Below are 19,075 nucleotides of genomic sequence, written 5' to 3' on the forward strand. Positions count from 1 at the left end.
TAATTATTTGGTTCAATGGCTGTAAAATATTCAGTATATCTCAGAAGAAACCCATCCATTGTAGTGCTCAGGTATCTTTCAACCTGAAGTAACTGCCTTTTTTTTTTTTTTTGCCAGCTAGACAGTTCAAATTTCTTTTCATCCAGAAGCTGTGCAGCTAGGCAATACCATTTAAATATAAAAGATATTATTCATATGAACACTTACTTTCTGCCTTACCTTACACTACATCTGTACACTGCGAGCGAGAGGGCAATTCCCCAGCTTGTCCATATATACGTGTGCTAGCTCTCATCGAGCTAGCATGAGTATAAATAGCAGTGAAGCCTCCGTAGCACTGGTAGTGGCAGTGGAGGCACAGCTGAGCTGTGCCAAGTACAAACCCACCTGAAACTGGGTTTAATATAATATCTTTATATTAACAAAAGATAGTGCAATCTACAAGTCAAAGCATGAAGGGGCATACAAATGTTTAGCATATCTGGCATGTAAATACCTTGGAAAGCCATCTACTATAGTGCCATGCGAACACCTATTTTCACTTTTCAGGTGACATTGTAAATAAGAAGCGGGCAGCAGCATCTCCCATAAATGTAAACAAACTTGTTTGTCTTAGCGATTGGATGAACAAGAAGTAGGACTGGGTGGACTTGTAGGCTCTAAAGTTTTACATTGTTTTGTTCTTGAGTGCAAAAATTATGTAAAAAAAAATTCTACATTTATAAGTTGCACTTTCACGATAAAGAGATTACACTTCAGTACTTGTATGAGGTGAATTGAAAAATACAATTTTTTCTTTTTTACAGTGCAAATATTTGTAATAAAAATAATAATAAAGTGAGCACCACACACTTTGTATTTTGCGTTGTACTTGAAATCAGTATATTTGAAAATGTAGAAAAACATCCAAAATAGTTACTTCAAATTTCAGTTGGTATTCTATTCTTGTTTAATAATTTGATTAAAACTGTGATTAATCACAATTAATTTTTTTAATTGAGTTAATTTGTTTTGAGTTAATTGCTTGAGTTAACTGCGATTAATTGACTGCACTACTTTATATATATATTAAAATTAGGCCCTGAATGCCTCTGCTAAATTCAGGGATGTTCACAAATATTTCAAATAGTGTTTGAAAATATTAGTGTATTAGCTGGATGAGATTTGTTTCTATCACTATGCATGTTCATGTGCTATATGATTGTACATTAGGGACTGATTTTGATCTCATACCAGTTGTACTTAGGTACAACTACAGTGATGTCAATGCAGTTAATCTTGATTTACATCTCTGTAAATAAGATCATGATCTCTCTGTAAGAAACTTTTTAAAAATCCACCTCTGTATACAGTGTGTGTGTGTATGTAACATTAGAATATACATAAACTCACACTTATGTGGTGTTTTAACAAAGTTTAACTTACAAAATATTATTTTGTTTGGATCTTCTGTAGGTGCTATTTGATCATATGGGATGTCTGAAGAAGTATGAAACTGTGCAAGATATTTTGAAGGAATTCTTTGATTTACGATTAAATTACTATAGTTTGCGCAAGGAGTGGCTTGTAGGAATGTTGGGGGCAGAATCTACCAAGCTTAACAATCAAGCTCGCTTCATTCTAGAGAAGATACAGGGGAAAATTACCATAGGTAAGAAGACAAAATATAAAACTTAAAAGTTAGAACTGATAAATATAGAAAAAACATTTTGAGAAGTAATTTAGATCAAAATAACAGAGACAAAAAGTTTTCTTGACCCAAACTTTATTTTGTGTCTCACACATAGAGAATAGATCAAAGAGAGATTTGATTCAAATGTTAGTCCAGAGAGGTTTTGAATCTGACCCAGTGAAAGCCTGGAAGGAAGCACAAGAAAAGGTAATGATCTGAGTCCCTCTTGATTCTTTGCAGATTAAGTAATGTGGTATTTGTAGGGGAGAGATGTGGAAATTGTTTTATAGTTATGGATAAGATTTATTATTCTTGTGTGGAATTGTGAATATTTAATAGGTAGGTTAGTGTTAAGAACTATAAACATCTGTATAATTTAAATGGTTATTTTTTTGTTCATGTATGTTAATGACAATAAAAAAATAAAGATTCTCTCTCTCTCTCTCTCTCTCCCCTTCCCTTTGCCAGTTTACCATTTAAATTAGTATCTTGAAGAGAAATTAACTAAGAAAGAACATTGCCACATATCACTCTCCTGCATGTAGATAAATTAAAAACACAAAACTGGGCTCATTCAAACTTGAAATCTAAACACACACAAAGGAGAAAATTCACAGTTATCTGTCATGGGGTGCACCACTCACTGCTGGTCTGGCGCCTCCTCCTGGTCACTCTAGGGATTAGCTCTTAAGGTCAACGCCCCCTTCCACAGCTTGCATGCTGTCATTCTCTCTCTCACACAGGTCTGCAGCCCCTCTCTCGACCTCATTCGTCCCACAGTGTCCTCTTTGTGACTCAACCCTTTGGCTGGGTCACCCAGTGTTTTCCCCCCCCCCTTTCCAGGGTTGCAGTCCTTTCTCTCTAGCAGTCCTAGGCAGTCTTCCCTCTCACTGCCCCATGATGCCACTCCTTCAGCGACTGGAAGGGGAACCTGGGCCTGCCCTCTACTCTGTTCCAGGCCAGGAGCCTTCAGCTCAGTAGTACTGGGCTTTCCTCTCTCAGCCCTCACTGCTCCTTCCCTGGATGGCTTCCTACCACACCTGGTTCATCTTCTTACTCTGGGTATTGCAGCTCCAAACCTTCATCCCTCTTGGCAGAGAGCGACTGCTGCCTGCCTTCTTGCAGCCTTTCCCAGCAGCTCCCTTTTCTTGCCAGCAACCTGCCTATTCCTGCATGGCTGACCCTGTTTCTGATTAGTTCCCTGGTCCCTGAGTCCTCATCCAGGTGCAGCCTGTGGAATTAATTGGCCTGCCTGGCCCACCCCTTCCAATCCTGTGTGAAAATAATCATTTTCAGAGGAACAATAATTTGGCCTCCTCAGACATTATTTACAGAGTATTACACTTGAATTTATTGATGCAACCCATACTTTCATGACTGATCATTCTTTGACTCTATGTTCATATTAGCATACAGTATGATATTTGCTTATGAGAGAAATATGAGAGATTGACCTTTGGAATACAAAATTAATATTATCTTTGCTCTTTTTAGTTATGTATAAGTCAGGGTCAAATTTATAGAGTATTTCATTTTTTAAAATGTTTTATTTGAAGTAACTTATTAGAGTAAGAAGAAGATTAAGAACTCTTTTTGGCCTCTAAAATGATTCATAGTCGATTTCACTTTATCTTCCAACTTTTAAATGTTAGAAATCGCATATGATTTTTTTTTTTTTAATTTTAATCACTTTTATTTTTCAATGCTGTTACTGAATTTGGCTGTTTAATTATTTACTTATCTAAATATTTTTAATTTAATGTATTTATTTTTATTTGTTTTATATTGTGTGTGTTTTAATTATTTTCTTCTTATTGCTACCATATTTTAATTATATATAATGTATCATCATGTTCCCATTACACATCTGGTGTTTGGTATTTAATAATAAAATTTCTGGTAAGAGAAGAAATATTGATTCCCTCCAAAACTAAAATTCATAACACCCTTGGTTATGGAAGCAGTTCCAGATAACAACTAAAATATTAGTGTCCCTTCCCAAAAGACACAGTTGTATAATGTGATTGGAATGCACTGCCATCTTATTCAGTCTCTTTTATAGTTCTAAAGTATGTGTAAAATCATAATTTGAAATTACAGTTTTAATATGATTTCATTGCAGGCAGCAGAAGAGGAAGAAACACAGAATCTGAATGATGATGCCTCCTCTTCTTCAGGCTCTACCTCAGGCCCTGATTTTAACTACATCCTAAACATGTCTCTATGGTGTCTTACTAAGGAGAAAGTAGAAGAGCTAATTAAACAGAGAGATTCGAAGGTTTGAAAATTGTGGAAAAACCATTTTGAAACCATTTCATCAGCATCATTAGATCTAATATAAAGCATTTATATTGTGAATGTTCAAGTTTGGTATTCTTCATATTGTTTAGTAACGTAAATTGCTACATACTACCTTTATGTTTTAGGGGAGAGAACTCACTGACCTCAGGAGGAAGTCTCCTTCAGATCTCTGGAAAGAAGATTTAGCAGCTTTCATTGAAGAGCTTGATGTATGTTTAAATACCTTTATGAATACGTTTTTATTAAGAATTAACATGTTAATTGTTATTGTTTTCCTTAAAAAGCATTTATAGAAATAATGTACAATAAATTGGGAGCAGGAAATCTTTTGATATGTCGAGCCAGCATGGCTGTTTTCTTTCATCAACATATAATTAGGCCTGTCAAATTAATCGCACTTACCTCGTGATTAACTCAATCGTGATTAAAAAACTTAATCACAGCTTTAATCGCACTGTTAATAATAGAATACCAATTGAAATGTATTAAATATTTTTGGATGTTTTTCTGCATTTTCAAATATATTGATTTCAATTACAGTGTAGAATACGAAATGTACAGTACTCACTTTATATTACTATTTTTTATTACAAATGTTTGCACTGTAAAAATGATAAAAGAAATAGTGTTTTTCAATTCACCTCATACAAGTACTGTAGTGCAATCTCTTTATCATGAACTTACAAATATAGATTTTTTTTATTACGTAACTGCATTCAAAAATAAAACAGTGTAAAACTTTAGAGTCTACAAGTCCACTCAGTCCTACTTCTTGTTCAGCCAATTGCTAAGACAAACAAGTTTGTTTACGTTACAGGAGATAATGCTGTCCGCTTCTTATTTACAATGTCATCAGAAAGTGAGGTGTTTGCATGGCACTTTTGTAGCTGGCATTGTAAGGTATTTACATGCCAGATATGCTAAACATTTGTATGCCCCTTCATGCTTCGGCCACCATTCCAGAGGATATACTTTCATGCTGATGACGCTCGTTAAAAAAATGATACATTAATTAAATTTGTGACTGAACTCCTTGGGGGGAGAATTGTATGTCTCCTGCTCTGTTTTACCCGCATTCTGCCATGTATTTCATGTTATAGCAGTCTTAGTTGATGACCCATCACATGTGGTTCATTTTAAGAAACATTCACTGCAGATTTGACAAAATGCAAAGAGGGTACCAATGCGAGATTTCTAAAGATAGCTACAGCACTCGGCCCAAGGTTTAAGAATCTGAAGTGCCTTCCAAAACCTGAGAGGGATGAGGTGTGGAGCATGCTTTCAGAAGTCTTAAAAGAGCAACACTCTGATGCGAAAACTATAGAACCTGAACCACCAAAAAAGAAAATCAACTGTACATGCTGGTGGCATCTGACTCAGATGATGAAAATGAACACGCATTGGTTCATACTGCTCTGGATTGTCATCAAGCAGAACCCATCATCAGCATGGGCGCATGTCCGCTGGAATGGTGGTTGAAGCATGAAGGGTCATATGAATCTTTAGCACATCTGGCTCATAAATATCTTGCGATGCTGGCTACAACAGGGCCATGTAGGGTGACCAGATGTCCTGATTTTTTATAGGGACAGTCCCGATTTTTGGGTCTTTTTCTTATATAGGCTCCTATTTCCTCCCCCCCCCTCCTCCCCCGCCCCGATTTTTCACATTTGCTGTCTAGTCGTGCTAGAGCCATGCAAACGCCTTTTTTGACTTTCAGGTGACATTGTAGACAAGAAGCGGGCAGCATTATCTCCTGAAGTTCAAATTTCATGATAAAGAGATTGCACTACAGTACTTGTAATGGGGAAATAGAAAAATACTATTTATTTTGTTTTTTTACAGTGCAAATATTTGTAATAAAAAATGAATATAAAGTGAGCACTGTACACTTCGTATTCTGTGTTGTAATTTAAATTAATATATTTGAAAATGTAGAAAACATCCAAAAATATTTAAATAAATGGTATTCTAATATTGTTTAACAGCATGATTAATTGCAATTAATTTTTTTAATTGCTTGACAGCCCTACATATAATCATAGAAAGGTAGGGCTGGAAGGGACCTCAAGAGGTCATCTATTCCCGCCCCCCCATGCTGAGGCAGGACCAAGTATACCTAGACTGTCCCTGATAGGTGTTTGTCTAATCTGTTCTTAAAAACCTCCAGTGACCGGGATTTCATAACTTCCTTTGGAAACCTGTTCCAGTATTTAATTGTCCTTATAGTTAGAACGTTTTTCCTAATATCTAACCTAAATCTCCCTTGCTGCAGATTAAGTCCATTCTTCTCCTACCTTCAGTGGACATGAAGAACAATTGACTACCATCCTCTTTATAACAGCTCTTAATATATTTGAAGACTGTTATCCAGTCCCCTCTCAATCTTCTTTTCTCTATACTAGACATGCCCATTTTTTTTAACCTTTTCACATAGGTCAGGTTTTCTAAACCTTTTATCATTTTTGTTGCTCTCCTCTGGACTGTCTCCAATTTGTCCATATCTTTTTTTAAAATGTGGTACCCAAAACTGGATGCAATACTTCAGCTGAGGCCTCACTAGTAGAGTGGGGCATTTACCTCCTGTGTCTTATATACAATATTCCTGTCAATACACCCCAGAATATTAGCCTTTTTTGAAGCTGTATCACATTGTTGACTCGTATTCAATTTGTGACCCACTTTAATCCCCACATCCTTTTCAGTAGTATTACTGCCTGGCCCTAGCCAGTTCTTAACCATTTTGAATTTGTGTATATGATTTTTCCTTCCCAAGTGTAGTACTTTTGACTTGTCTTTATTGAATTTCATTTGTTGATTTCAGACCAATTCTCCAATTTGTCAAGGTCATTTTGAATTCTAATCCTGTCTTCCTAGGTGCTTGCAACACCTCCCATCTTGGTGTCATCTGCAGATCTTACAAGCATACTCTCCACTCCATTATCTGAGTCATTAATGAAAATGTTGCAAAGTACCTGATCTAGGACAGATCCTGACTGGACCCCACTAGATATGTCCTCTGAGTTTAACAGTGAGCCATTGATGATCACTGTCTCTGAGTATGGCCTTTCAACTAGTTGTGTATCCACCTGTAGTAACTTCATCTAGGCCACATTTCCCTGGTTTTCTTATGAGAATGTCTTGTGGGACTGTATCAAAAGTCTTACAAAAATCAAGATATATCACATCTGCAGCTTCACCCCTGTCCAGTAGGCCAGTAACTCTGTCAAAGAATGAGATTAGGTTGGTTTGGCATGATTTGTTCTTGACAGATCCTTGCTCGCTATTATTTATAATCCTATTATCTTTTAAGTGCTTACAAATTAGTTGTTTAATAATTTATTCCAATACCTTTCCAGGTATCAAAGTTAGGCTTACTGATGCATGATTCTCTGGGTCCTCTTTGTTCTCTTTTTTTAAAGATAGATACTGTTTGGCCTTCTCCAGTCCTCAGGGCCCTCACCTGTCCTCAATGAGTTCTCTAAGATAATCACTAATGGTTCCAAGATTGCTTCAGGTTAAGTACCTGAGGTTGACTTTCATCAGGCCCTGTCAACTTGAATACATCTAACCTATTTGAATATTTTTAATGTTCTTTCTCTATTCTGGATTGTGTTCTTTCCCCTATGTTATTAATATTACAATTACACTGTACATGCTGGTGGCATCTGACTCAGATGATGAAAATGAACACGCATTGGTTCATACTGCTCTGGATTGTCATCAAGCAGAACCCATCATCAGCATGGGCGCATGTCCGCTGGAATGGTGGTTGAAGCATGAAGGGTCATATGAATCTTTAGCACATCTGGCTCATAAATATCTTGCGATGCTGGCTACAACAGGGCCATGTAGGGTGACCAGATGTCCTGATTTTTTATAGGGACAGTCCCGATTTTTGGGTCTTTTTCTTATATAGGCTCCTATTTCCTCCCCCCCCTCCTCCCCCGCCCCGATTTTTCACATTTGCTGTCTAGTCGTGCTAGTGCCATGCAAACGCCTTTTTTGACTTTCAGGTGACATTGTAGACAAGAAGCGGGCAGCATTATCTCCTGAAGTTCAAATTTCATGATAAAGAGATTGCACTACAGTACTTGTAATGGGGAAATAGAAAAATACTATTTATTTTGTTTTTTTACAGTGCAAATATTTGTAATAAAAAATGAATATAAAGTGAGCACTGTACACTTCGTATTCTGTGTTGTAATTTAAATTAATATATTTGAAAATGTAGAAAACATCCAAAAATATTTAAATAAATGGTATTCTAATATTGTTTAACAGCATGATTAATTGCAATTAATTTTTTTAATTGCTTGACAGCCCTACATATAATCATAGAAAGGTAGGGCTGGAAGGGACCTCAAGAGGTCATCTATTCCCGCCCCCCCATGCTGAGGCAGGACCAAGTATACCTAGACTGTCCCTGATAGGTGTTTGTCTAATCTGTTCTTAAAAACCTCCAGTGACCGGGATTTCATAACTTCCTTTGGAAACCTGTTCCAGTATTTAATTGTCCTTATAGTTAGAACGTTTTTCCTAATATCTAACCTAAATCTCCCTTGCTGCAGATTAAGTCCATTCTTCTCCTACCTTCAGTGGACATGAAGAACAATTGACTACCATCCTCTTTATAACAGCTCTTAATATATTTGAAGACTGTTATCCAGTCCCCTCTCAATCTTCTTTTCTCTATACTAGACATGCCCATTTTTTTTAACCTTTTCACATAGGTCAGGTTTTCTAAACCTTTTATCATTTTTGTTGCTCTCCTCTGGACTGTCTCCAATTTGTCCATATCTTTTTTTAAAATGTGGTACCCAAAACTGGATGCAATACTTCAGCTGAGGCCTCACTAGTAGAGTGGGGCATTTACCTCCTGTGTCTTATATACAATATTCCTGTCAATACACCCCAGAATATTAGCCTTTTTTGAAGCTGTATCACATTGTTGACTCGTATTCAATTTGTGACCCACTTTAATCCCCACATCCTTTTCAGTAGTATTACTGCCTGGCCCTAGCCAGTTCTTAACCATTTTGAATTTGTGTATATGATTTTTCCTTCCCAAGTGTAGTACTTTTGACTTGTCTTTATTGAATTTCATTTGTTGATTTCAGACCAATTCTCCAATTTGTCAAGGTCATTCTGAATTCTAATCCTGTCTTCCTAGGTGCTTGCAACACCTCCCATCTTGGTGTCATCTGCAGATCTTACAAGCATACTCTCCACTCCATTATCTGAGTCATTAATGAAAATGTTGCAAAGTACCTGATCTAGGACAGATCCTGACTGGACCCCACTAGATATGTCCTCTGAGTTTAACAGTGAGCCATTGATGATCACTGTCTCTGAGTATGGCCTTTCAACTAGTTGTGTATCCACCTGTAGTAACTTCATCTAGGCCACATTTCCCTGGTTTTCTTATGAGAATGTCTTGTGGGACTGTATCAAAAGTCTTACAAAAATCAAGATATATCACATCTGCAGCTTCACCCCTGTCCAGTAGGCCAGTAACTCTGTCAAAGAATGAGATTAGGTTGGTTTGGCATGATTTGTTCTTGACAGATCCTTGCTCGCTATTATTTATAATCCTATTATCTTTTAAGTGCTTACAAATTAGTTGTTTAATAATTTGTTCCAATACCTTTCCAGGTATCAAAGTTAGGCTTACTGATGCATGATTCTCTGGGTCCTCTTTGTTCTCTTTTTTTAAAGATAGATACTGTTTGGCCTTCTCCAGTCCTCAGGGCCCTCACCTGTCCTCAATGAGTTCTCTAAGATAATCACTAATGGTTCCAAGATTGCTTCAGGTTAAGTACCTGAGGTTGACTTTCATCAGGCCCTGTCAACTTGAATACATCTAACCTATTTGAATATTTTTAATGTTCTTTCTCTATTCTGGATTGTGTTCTTTCCCCTATGTTATTAATATTACAATTACACTATCACAATTATTGTTTTTAGTGGTGGCTAAAGCAAAATAGGCATTAAACACCTCAGCCTTCTTGCTGTTGTCTGTTATGAGCTCCCCTTCCCTGCTAAGTAGTGGACCTACATTTTCCTTAGAATTTCTCTTGTTCCTAATATATTTATAGAAGCTCTTCTTCTTGCCTTTTATGTCCCTTTGCTAGGTGTAGCTCACGTTATAAGATTCTTTACTTACATGTTAATTGCAGATCCTATCCCAGATTTCCTTTTTCATGCAAAATACTGTCTGCTCAGTGTGTCTCTTTCTTCTATTCCTCATACCTGTGGCAATAAGAACAAACTGAAAGAAGTGATTTTTGGAATTATTACTGTGAATAATTACCTTTGAATATTGAATGTAAAGTCAAGTTTCAAGTGGTTCCAGGCTACACTTGGATCAGTCTGTCTGGAATTAGATGAAATCTGTAATTCCAAAAGTTAAAGAGACAATTGAGCTTAACTGTAATGCACAGAAAATCCTCACATGCTCAAAATTTTAATGTCTATAGAATTGAGCTAGTTCCCACATAGATCAAATATATTGTAATATAATTATGCCAGTCACATGAGTTTATGGAAAATTAATTTTGTCAAACTAAAATTTTATCATTTTTGATGAGATCATGAGTTTGGTTGATAAAGATAATCATGTTGATGCAATATACTTAAGACTTCTGTAATGCATTTGACTTGATACTGCACAACATTTTGATTAAGGAACTAGAATGATGCAAAATTGACATGGCTCACCTTAAACTGAGTAAAAACTGGTTAAGTAATAGATCTCAAATTGTACTGGAAACAGGAAATCATCACTGAATGGGTGTGTTTCTAGTGGGGTTCTACAGGGATTGGTTCTTGGCCCTACACTATTTACATTTTTATTAATTACCTGGAAGAAAACAAAAACATTACTGATAAAGATTATTCACCACTCCCCGAAACTCTGTATTATGAAGAGGAAATGGCACTGAAAAAGAGCAATCTGGATCACTTGGTATTTTGGGTGCAAGCAAACAATGTGCATTTTAATACAGCCAAATGTAGTCATACAACTAGGAACAAAGAATATAGGCCATAGTTACAAGATGGGGACCTCTATCCTGGGAACAGTAACTCTGAAAAGGACTTGGGCATCATGGTGGAAAATCAGCTGAACATGAGCTCCCAGTGTGACCAAAAAGACTAATGAAATCCTTCAATGTATAAAAAGGGGAATATTGAGTCGTAGTAGGGACATTATATTACATCTGTATTTGGTGCAACAGCTGTGTCCAGTTCTGGTGTCCACAATTCAAGAAGGACGTTGATAAATTGGAGAGGGTTCAGAGAAGATCACAAGAATGATTAAATAATTGGAAAACATTCCTTTATAGTGAAAGACTCAAGAAGCTTAATCTATTTAGCTTATCAAAGAGAAGGTTAAGGGTTGACTTGATCACAGGCTATATGTACCTATGTGGGGAACCAAAACGTAATAGTAGAAGGCTCTTCAATCTAGCAAGCAAAGATATAACAAAATCCAGTGCCTGGAAGTCGAAGCTAGGCAAATTCAAACTAGAAATAATGTGCAGTTTTTTAACAGTGAGGATCACTGACTGTTGAATAACTTGCCAAGTGTTGTAGTGGATTCTCCATCACTGGAAGTTTTTAAGTCAAGATTGAATGTTTTTCTAAAAGAGATGCTTTAGTTCAAGCAGAAATTAATTCAGAGAAGTCCGTTGAGAACATCTAAACTAGGTGGTCCCAATGGTCCCTGCTGTCCTTATAGTCTATGAATTGTGTTTAACAAGTTACTTATATCTCTCTTTCCCCTTATTGCTCATTAGAAAGTAGAAGCTCAAGAAAGAGAAGATATTTTGGCTGGCATGGTTGGCAAACCAATAAAGGGTAAAGTTGGTAAACCCAAGATGAAGAAACTTCAGTTAGAAGAGACCATGCCATCCCCATTTGGTAGAAGAATAGTTCCGCAGGTTACATCTGCCATGAAAGCTGATGCTAGTAAGAAATTGCTAAAGAAGAAGAAGGCAAGTCAAAATATTTAATTTATCATTTTCATGCTAGTTCTGTAGGAAGTGCTACTGCTTTTTACGTTACCAGTTAGCACAGGAAGAATCCAAGCCACTAGACTAATGGCGCTATAAAGACACTTTTGCTTTATATTGCCCACAGTCTACAAAAAGGACAGCACAGTTGCTTTGTATTGGCAAGCTTATTGTAATTGCTTACTGCTGTTTTTTTTCACCAACAAGTCTCAGTATTGGCCTGTTTATTCTTTGGCAAAGACTAATAAATATATTACAGTTTGGTCCTGAAGCACACAGTATTGCTATTTCTTTTCACTTCAGATTCATCACCACCTTTTTAATTTTTAGGGTGATCTTGATTCTCTAGCAATAAAAATGGAATTTGATGAGGAATTTGGTGGAACCCCAGCAGAGGGTGGTGGAGAGGACTCACTGAATACATCTGTCTCAGTGTCTAAAACTCCTAAACCCAAGAGGGAGAAAAAGGAGCCTGGTAAGTTACTTGCACACTGGTAATTATACTCATTACATATTATATAAGATTAAGATATACAGCTGGCCAAAGCTACATACTATACTTATGTTCATTATATTATCAACTTTTTTGTACCTTTTATTTGTTAGAGGCTGTAGGAATCTTAAACATACCGTTTTTGTTTTATTTTATATTGGTGTACGAGAAGGGACCATATGCATTTTTAAAAGCATTGCCACAGGAGAAACATTCCATAATAATTACCACCATGTAGCTTTCTATAATTCTGCTCATGCTAAGGTTATGTCCAAGTGCTTTAGAAAAGCTATATCGTAGTTTAGTAGCACAGTAGCAATGACAGCAGTCGAAGTAGTAAATGCTGTAGTTAGTTGCATAATCATATCCATTCTAACCCCCTGGTTTTAGTAACTAGTAATTTACTAAAAATATACTATTGAGTTGAGTTTTTCCAGGTTTTGTCTCTTTCCAAAGATGATTTTAAAAAAATTGTGCCAGAATGCTTAAGTTTTGGGAATATAAATAGAGTAGAAAAATGTGTTTGTTTAATTATAAAAAAGGAACTTCTTTCTAACAATCTTTGGGGTTGCCAGATTACTGCAGAGGTAGAGGTGAAGAGCAGGGAGGCAAGGCTGCACTTAAAACAGCTGTGGGTTTCCAGAGTCTAGACAAGCCCCTTGACTCTCAAGAACAAATGTGCTGCTGTGAGTAGTAAAAGGCAGCTTTCTGGATATCTGTCGTATTCTTGAAGTGGTCCCCAGTACCACTGGCTGTAGCTTACGCATACAGAGCTACAGGGTCATGAAGCAGCTCAGTGCCCAGGCTATGCATGTCTGTTCTCAGGACATATAACTCAGTTGCCAGAACTTGTGTCCTGGTACCAGAGAATAACCAACGGACGTCTGTGTCCTGAGCAGCATGTAACCTTCTAGTGATACAAAAAATAGGTGAGGAAAGCAAAAATAGATTGTAAAAAACTAAATAAACAAAAGAGAGAATGCAAAATGAGAAAGTAAAAGACAAAGAGGGAGAGGCATGTGTGTAAGAGAAGGGGCTTCAATCTTCTGTGAAGTTGTATCACCCAGACCTTCAAAGATGGGTAAATATGCTTCAGGAAGAAAAGGGAAATGAGAACTTGATATTCCTTTCAGAAAAGCTTTTACAAAAATGTAGGAAGCCAATTTTAGGCATTATAAAGAATAAGAAAAGACACCATAAATCTGCCCCTTCCCCCCGGCCCCATAACACCCCCCCACCCCATTCTAAGTATTTCTTTTTATTGTAGGTACCAGGGTGAGAAGAACACCATCTTCCACAAAATCCACTGCAAAAAAAGTGAAGAAACGAAACCCTTGGTCAGATGATGAATCCAAGTCTGAAAGTGATTTAGAAGAAAATGAACCTGTGATTATTCCAAGGGACTCTTTGCTTAGAAGAGCTGCAGGTACTCAATTTTTTTTGTAAAAGAAGCACTGTGTATTATAGAATGACTGTACATGAACTACTGTATGAACAGAATATGCAAACTTAAGTCTTAAATATGCCTCTCAGAATATCTTTAATCCTGATCTTTTCTTACTTTGAATAGGGGATTTGATAACCTGCATATAGCTTGTGTTGTAAATTCTGTTCTAAAATACTGCTAAAATTCTGCTTAAAACACTAAGCTTTATATTAAAGAAGGAGATACATTCAGTTATTTATGTTCCCTCATAAGAGGTAGGTTTTACATCCTTCCTTAAGAGATGAATGTTTCTTGGAATTAACTATTTACAATAGTCGGTTTTGCAGTGTGGACTGGCAGCTGCTAGAACTCCATACTTCATAGTTAACAGCAAAAAAACAAAAACAAAAAAAACCCTCATGAAACAGGTAAATGGAAACAAGATTCAGCTATTACAAACCAGTTACATTATATATATATTTTAACTAGGTAATAGCAGCAGAGTACTATAAAAGTACCAAAAGAAAAACCACAATCTGTTCTAAAATATTTAGCTCCTGATATATAAACATACTATAGTCTGAGGTAGACAGCATCTGAGAAATGTATCCTGAAAATTGTTCTTAAATTTAGGGATTTAGGAACAGTTTGCTCAAGCTTTATAATAATAAAGAATGGAGATGGGGTCAGTTATTTATGTTCCCTCTTAAGAGGTAGATTTCACATCCTTCCTTAAGAGATGAATGTAGATGGCATTGATTAGTGTCTACAGAACACTACCATCTGACAATGGCTAGGCATTAGCAAGCTGTGATTTCTGCTTTTTATGCAAAAATTGTTAATTTTATTACCTTGTCCTTTCAACCCCCAAATCACCATTTATTTGTTTTTTCTACTTGTTGCATTTTGTCATAAAAATAGATTGCATACGCCATTATTTTATTATTTGTTTGTGAAGTGACTAGCACATTGGGACACTGACAGAAGGCTCTTCAATCTAGCAAGCAAAGATATAACAAAATACAAAATTCTGCAGAAAGGGACCTGAGGATTACAGTGGATGAGAAGCTGGCTAGGAGTCAACAGTGTGCCCTCGTTGCCAAGAAGGCTAACGGCATATTGATAGCAGCCTTCAACTACTTGAAGGGGGGTTCCAAAGAGGATGGAGCTAGGCTGTTCTCCGTGGTGGTAGATGACAGAACAAGAAGCAATGGTGTCAAGTTGCAATGGGGGTGGTCTAGGTTGGATATTAGGAAAAATTATTTCACTAGGAGGGTGGTTACCTAGGGAAGTGGTGGAATCTCCATCCTTACAGGTTTTTAAGGCCCAGTTTGACAAAGCCCTGTCTGGGATGATTTAGTTGGGGTTGGTCCTGCTTTGAGCAGGAGGTTAGACTAGATGACCTCCTGAGGTCTCTTTCAACTCTAATCTTCTATGATTCTATATGCTACCATAATATAAATAACTACATTGAAATGCTTTCCATTTTTCTTAGCTGAAAGACCCAAGTATACTTTTGATTTCTCAGAAGAGGAAGATGATGCTGATGACGATGATGCCAACAATAATAATGATTTAGATGAACTGAAAGTAAAAGCATCTCCGGTCATAAATGACCGAGAAGATGAGTTTGTTCCATCAGACAGTTTAGATAAAGATGAATATGACTTCTCTCCAGTCAAATCAAAACCTTCTCCAGAGTAAGTACGGTAAACAAATTGTTTCTTTAATATTATTTTTTAATTTAAGATAACTCTTTAGAGCCAGTGATTTTGGCCCATCTCGAATCAGAAACATGGAGATCATTTTGGGTACAGTGGATTAACATATTAATAATATGCATACACTCAGTGATCGTATTAAAGGCTAAATTTTATCTGCTGGGGAGGGGTGGAGGTGCATCTCACTTGAGTGTGTCAATGAAGCATAATGTTTTCTAGGAATACTTCCTGACCACCTCCTTCCCGGAGTTTGGAGACTGGGGAGGGATAGCCTCATACAGACATGCCAGCTTTGGAACCTAGAACTAGCATAACCTTATCCGCACCCATATGTCCTAAACAGCATCTGCAACCTCCTTATGAGTGCCTCCTATACATGTGGATTGTAGTGCAGGGAAGGGATTCTCAGCATATTCTCACCTTGCCAATCTACCAGTGTGGAAGCAAGCATGGTTTGGCCCAAGTAGTACTATAGTGTTGAAGGTGCTGCTTGCCAAATGGCATTGCTAAGTTTCTCTGCTTCTCACCATGCCCCTGCCTCAGTTTTAGTATACAAAATAGGTTGACAAAAATAGCGAAACTGAAATTCTCCAATAATATCAAATGATCAAAAAATTTGGCCGAGTAGTTATATAGTGGTAAATTTTTGCAAAGAGGTAGCAAAAGTGCTATATATTTTACAATACTACTTTAATCTCTGAAGTGTATAGTACAGTGCCCGTACAGTACAATATATATAGCACAATGCATATACAGTTTCTTTTTTCATTTTTTTTAAAGTAGAAAAACATCTCACGACAAGAAGAATCAAGATTTTGGAAACCTGTTCTCATTTCCATCTTATTCTCAGAAGACAGATGATGGTATGTTTACTCAGTTAACACTATAGAAACACACACACTCAGACTTTGTAGGTTATTTGGTCAAATCAGAAAAATCCCTGTAAATCTGGGCAGAATAATGCTAGAAAAACAAAGCATATGCCAAAAGTTTTGTAGTTGTTGGATTATCACAGATAAGAAGTTGCAGCGTCCTTATAGGCTCTCTAGAATGTCAGATGTACTTTCTTCATAGCCTTAATTTTAACTGGAATCAAATACATTTTATATCTAGTAGAATAAAATCATGCAGTCAATGTATATGCTTACATCATGTCCTGAACTTTTTTTTCTTTTAGATGCAACAAAATTAGACAGTGAAGAAGAGGATTCTGCTCCAGTTTTCTCATCTTCTTTTACCCTGAAACAAACAGAAAAAACTCAAAGTAAAACAGTAGCTGCTAAAAAAGGTAAATAGCTGTATTTGTAGTAAACCAACCTATTTGCTGAAAGCTTAGTTCTCCTACATAACATTACTTCTGCAGATCCCCATAGTAGGAGTTTCTTTTCTTGGGACCCAGTCGTGTGGAACAAAGGGTACAAATCCCTTCCAGCTCCTTAATTATCTTAGTCTCTCTCTCTCTTCACTGGCCACTGTGATCACATATCCTAATTCTTTCCAGGTCTGGGATTAGTGTTAAAATTTAGATTGATGTTTATGAACTTTTTTTTTTTTTTTTTTGCCATTAGAGGCTCCATGACCTGAGTGAAACTCTAGGTCCATATCGGACAGCTCCAGGAGGCACTTTTAAACTGAAGTAGTCACTCCAAAGTGCTCATGCTGTTATATGGAGATATACCTATCTCATAGAACTGGAAAAGACCCTGAAGGGTCATTGAGTCCAGCCCCCTGCCTTCACTAGCAGGACCAAGTACTGATTTTGCCCCAGATTCCTAAGTGGCCCCCTCAAGGATTGAACTCACAACCCCTGGGTTTAGCAGGCCAATGCTCAAACCACTGAGCTATCCCTCCCCCCTCAGTGCTTTGAAGTCTTCTCCAGTGGGCTGAGCAAACAACTAATCTAAAGGCTCAGAGCACTTCTTGGATCTCTTATGGCTGTTTCTTAAGAGAAATAAAAGATAACATGAGCACCGAGGAGGAATCATCAGGATTCTCTGAATCTGGTAGGGAATTGGAGATTAAAGTCAATGTCACTTAACATAGTTGTCTTTCTTGGATACTAGGAATCCTGAGGATAAGAGGCCCTCCTTGAAGTTTTGGGGGTCCCCCATTTGTTTCAGTGGGGATTACAGAATTGGTCTCTCTTGCAAGGCCTTTGCATGTGCTGCAGGGAGAATTAGAATGGGTGAATTGTCCCCATATAAGTGTATGTTCATCAGCTGGATCTGGTCCTACAGTGACATTTGGATTTTTTTTAGAGCTGTTAGCCAGCGCCAAGACTCATTAGAAGGTTCAGCTCTACTAGTCATGGTTCTGAAGGCTACTGATCTTTCTGGGCAACCCTCTGATAGTGGTGCTTGTGTCGCTGCTTCCCACTTTCTTCTCCTGGGCAAATTCCTTCCTTATGCATTCCATCTCGTGGGGTATTGGCCTGTGGCCTCCTAGCGCAGTGAGAGAGGGTCTGTCTTGTAAGGGTAAGAGACTTAGGTCCCACTCTAACAAAGCAATTATAAATGCATGTGTTTTGCTAGCTCTTGGCCTTAGTGAACGATGAGATATTTGTTTTTCTTACTGGGACGGGTTGGATCACAGAAACCCGCCTGGGAGCTGCCAACTGATGTGCCAAGACTACCTCTGCTCCTATTTTCCCTGCCAGCTGAGGACTCCAGCACCCCGTCTTGCTGAGCCAGACACTCCCGTCTGCTCCAACAAAGACCCAGGGTCTGAATTACTTGCCCCAAAGCTGCAGGTTTACCTGAAAACAGCTCACAGAAGTGTGCTTGTCTTTAGCTCTCAGATGCCCAACTCCCAATGGGGTCTAAACCCAAATAAATCCTTTTTACCCTGTATAAAGCTTATGCAGGGTAAACTCATAAATTGTTCGCCCTCTATAACACTGATAGAGATGCACAGTTGTTTGCTCCCCCAGGTATTAATACATACTCTGAGTTAATTAATAAATAAAAAGTGATTTTATTAAATACAGAAAGTAGGATTTAAGTGGTTCCAAGTAGTAACAGACAGAACAAAGTAAGTCACCAAGCAAAATAAAATAAAATGCGCAAATCTATGTCTAATCAAACTGAATACAGATAATCTCACCCTCAGAGATGCTTTAGTAAGTTTTTTCTCAGACTGGACACCTTCCAGGCCTGGGCACAATTCTTTCCCCTGGTACAGCTCTTGTTGCAGCTCAGGTGGTAGCTAGGGGATTCTTCATGATGGCTCCTCTCTCCTCCTTTGTTCTGTTCCACCCCTTTATATATCTTTTGCATAAGGCGGGAAACCCTTTGTCCCTCTGGGTTTTCATCCCCCCTCACTGGAAAAGCACCATGTTAAAGATGGATTCCAGTTCCGGTGACATGATCACATGTCACTGCACTTGCCAGCATACACATATACAGGAAGACTCATAGGTAAAACACAGCCATCTGCAGACAATGGTCC

At 37.5% G+C, this 19,075-nt stretch overlaps 1 protein-coding gene across 2 annotated transcripts in view; it reads left to right on the forward strand.

The window, feature by feature from the left end:
• TOP2B (DNA topoisomerase II beta) overlaps positions 1 to 19,075 on the forward strand; it is a 115,602-nt gene that overhangs the window by 93,030 nt on the left and 3,497 nt on the right. The window contains exons 24-33 of one of the 2 annotated variants that reach the window (XM_054019941.1): positions 1,456 to 1,651; positions 1,788 to 1,879; positions 3,795 to 3,950; positions 4,099 to 4,182; positions 11,773 to 11,970; positions 12,319 to 12,463; positions 13,749 to 13,907; positions 15,403 to 15,607; positions 16,412 to 16,491; positions 16,806 to 16,916. In XM_054019941.1, the coding sequence (XP_053875916.1) occupies positions 1,456 to 1,651; positions 1,788 to 1,879; positions 3,795 to 3,950; positions 4,099 to 4,182; positions 11,773 to 11,970; positions 12,319 to 12,463; positions 13,749 to 13,907; positions 15,403 to 15,607; positions 16,412 to 16,491; positions 16,806 to 16,916 (1,426 nt within the window). Of the gene's footprint in view, positions 1 to 1,455; positions 1,652 to 1,787; positions 1,880 to 3,794; positions 3,951 to 4,098; positions 4,183 to 11,772; positions 11,971 to 12,318; positions 12,464 to 13,748; positions 13,908 to 15,402; positions 15,608 to 16,408; positions 16,492 to 16,805; positions 16,917 to 19,075 lie in introns of both variants that reach the window. The other variant, XM_054019940.1, reaches the window with a different exon arrangement.

This window comes from Malaclemys terrapin, chromosome 2 (genome assembly GCF_027887155.1).
Source record: "Malaclemys terrapin pileata isolate rMalTer1 chromosome 2, rMalTer1.hap1, whole genome shotgun sequence".
NCBI classification, from domain to species: Eukaryota; Metazoa; Chordata; order Testudines; family Emydidae; genus Malaclemys; species Malaclemys terrapin.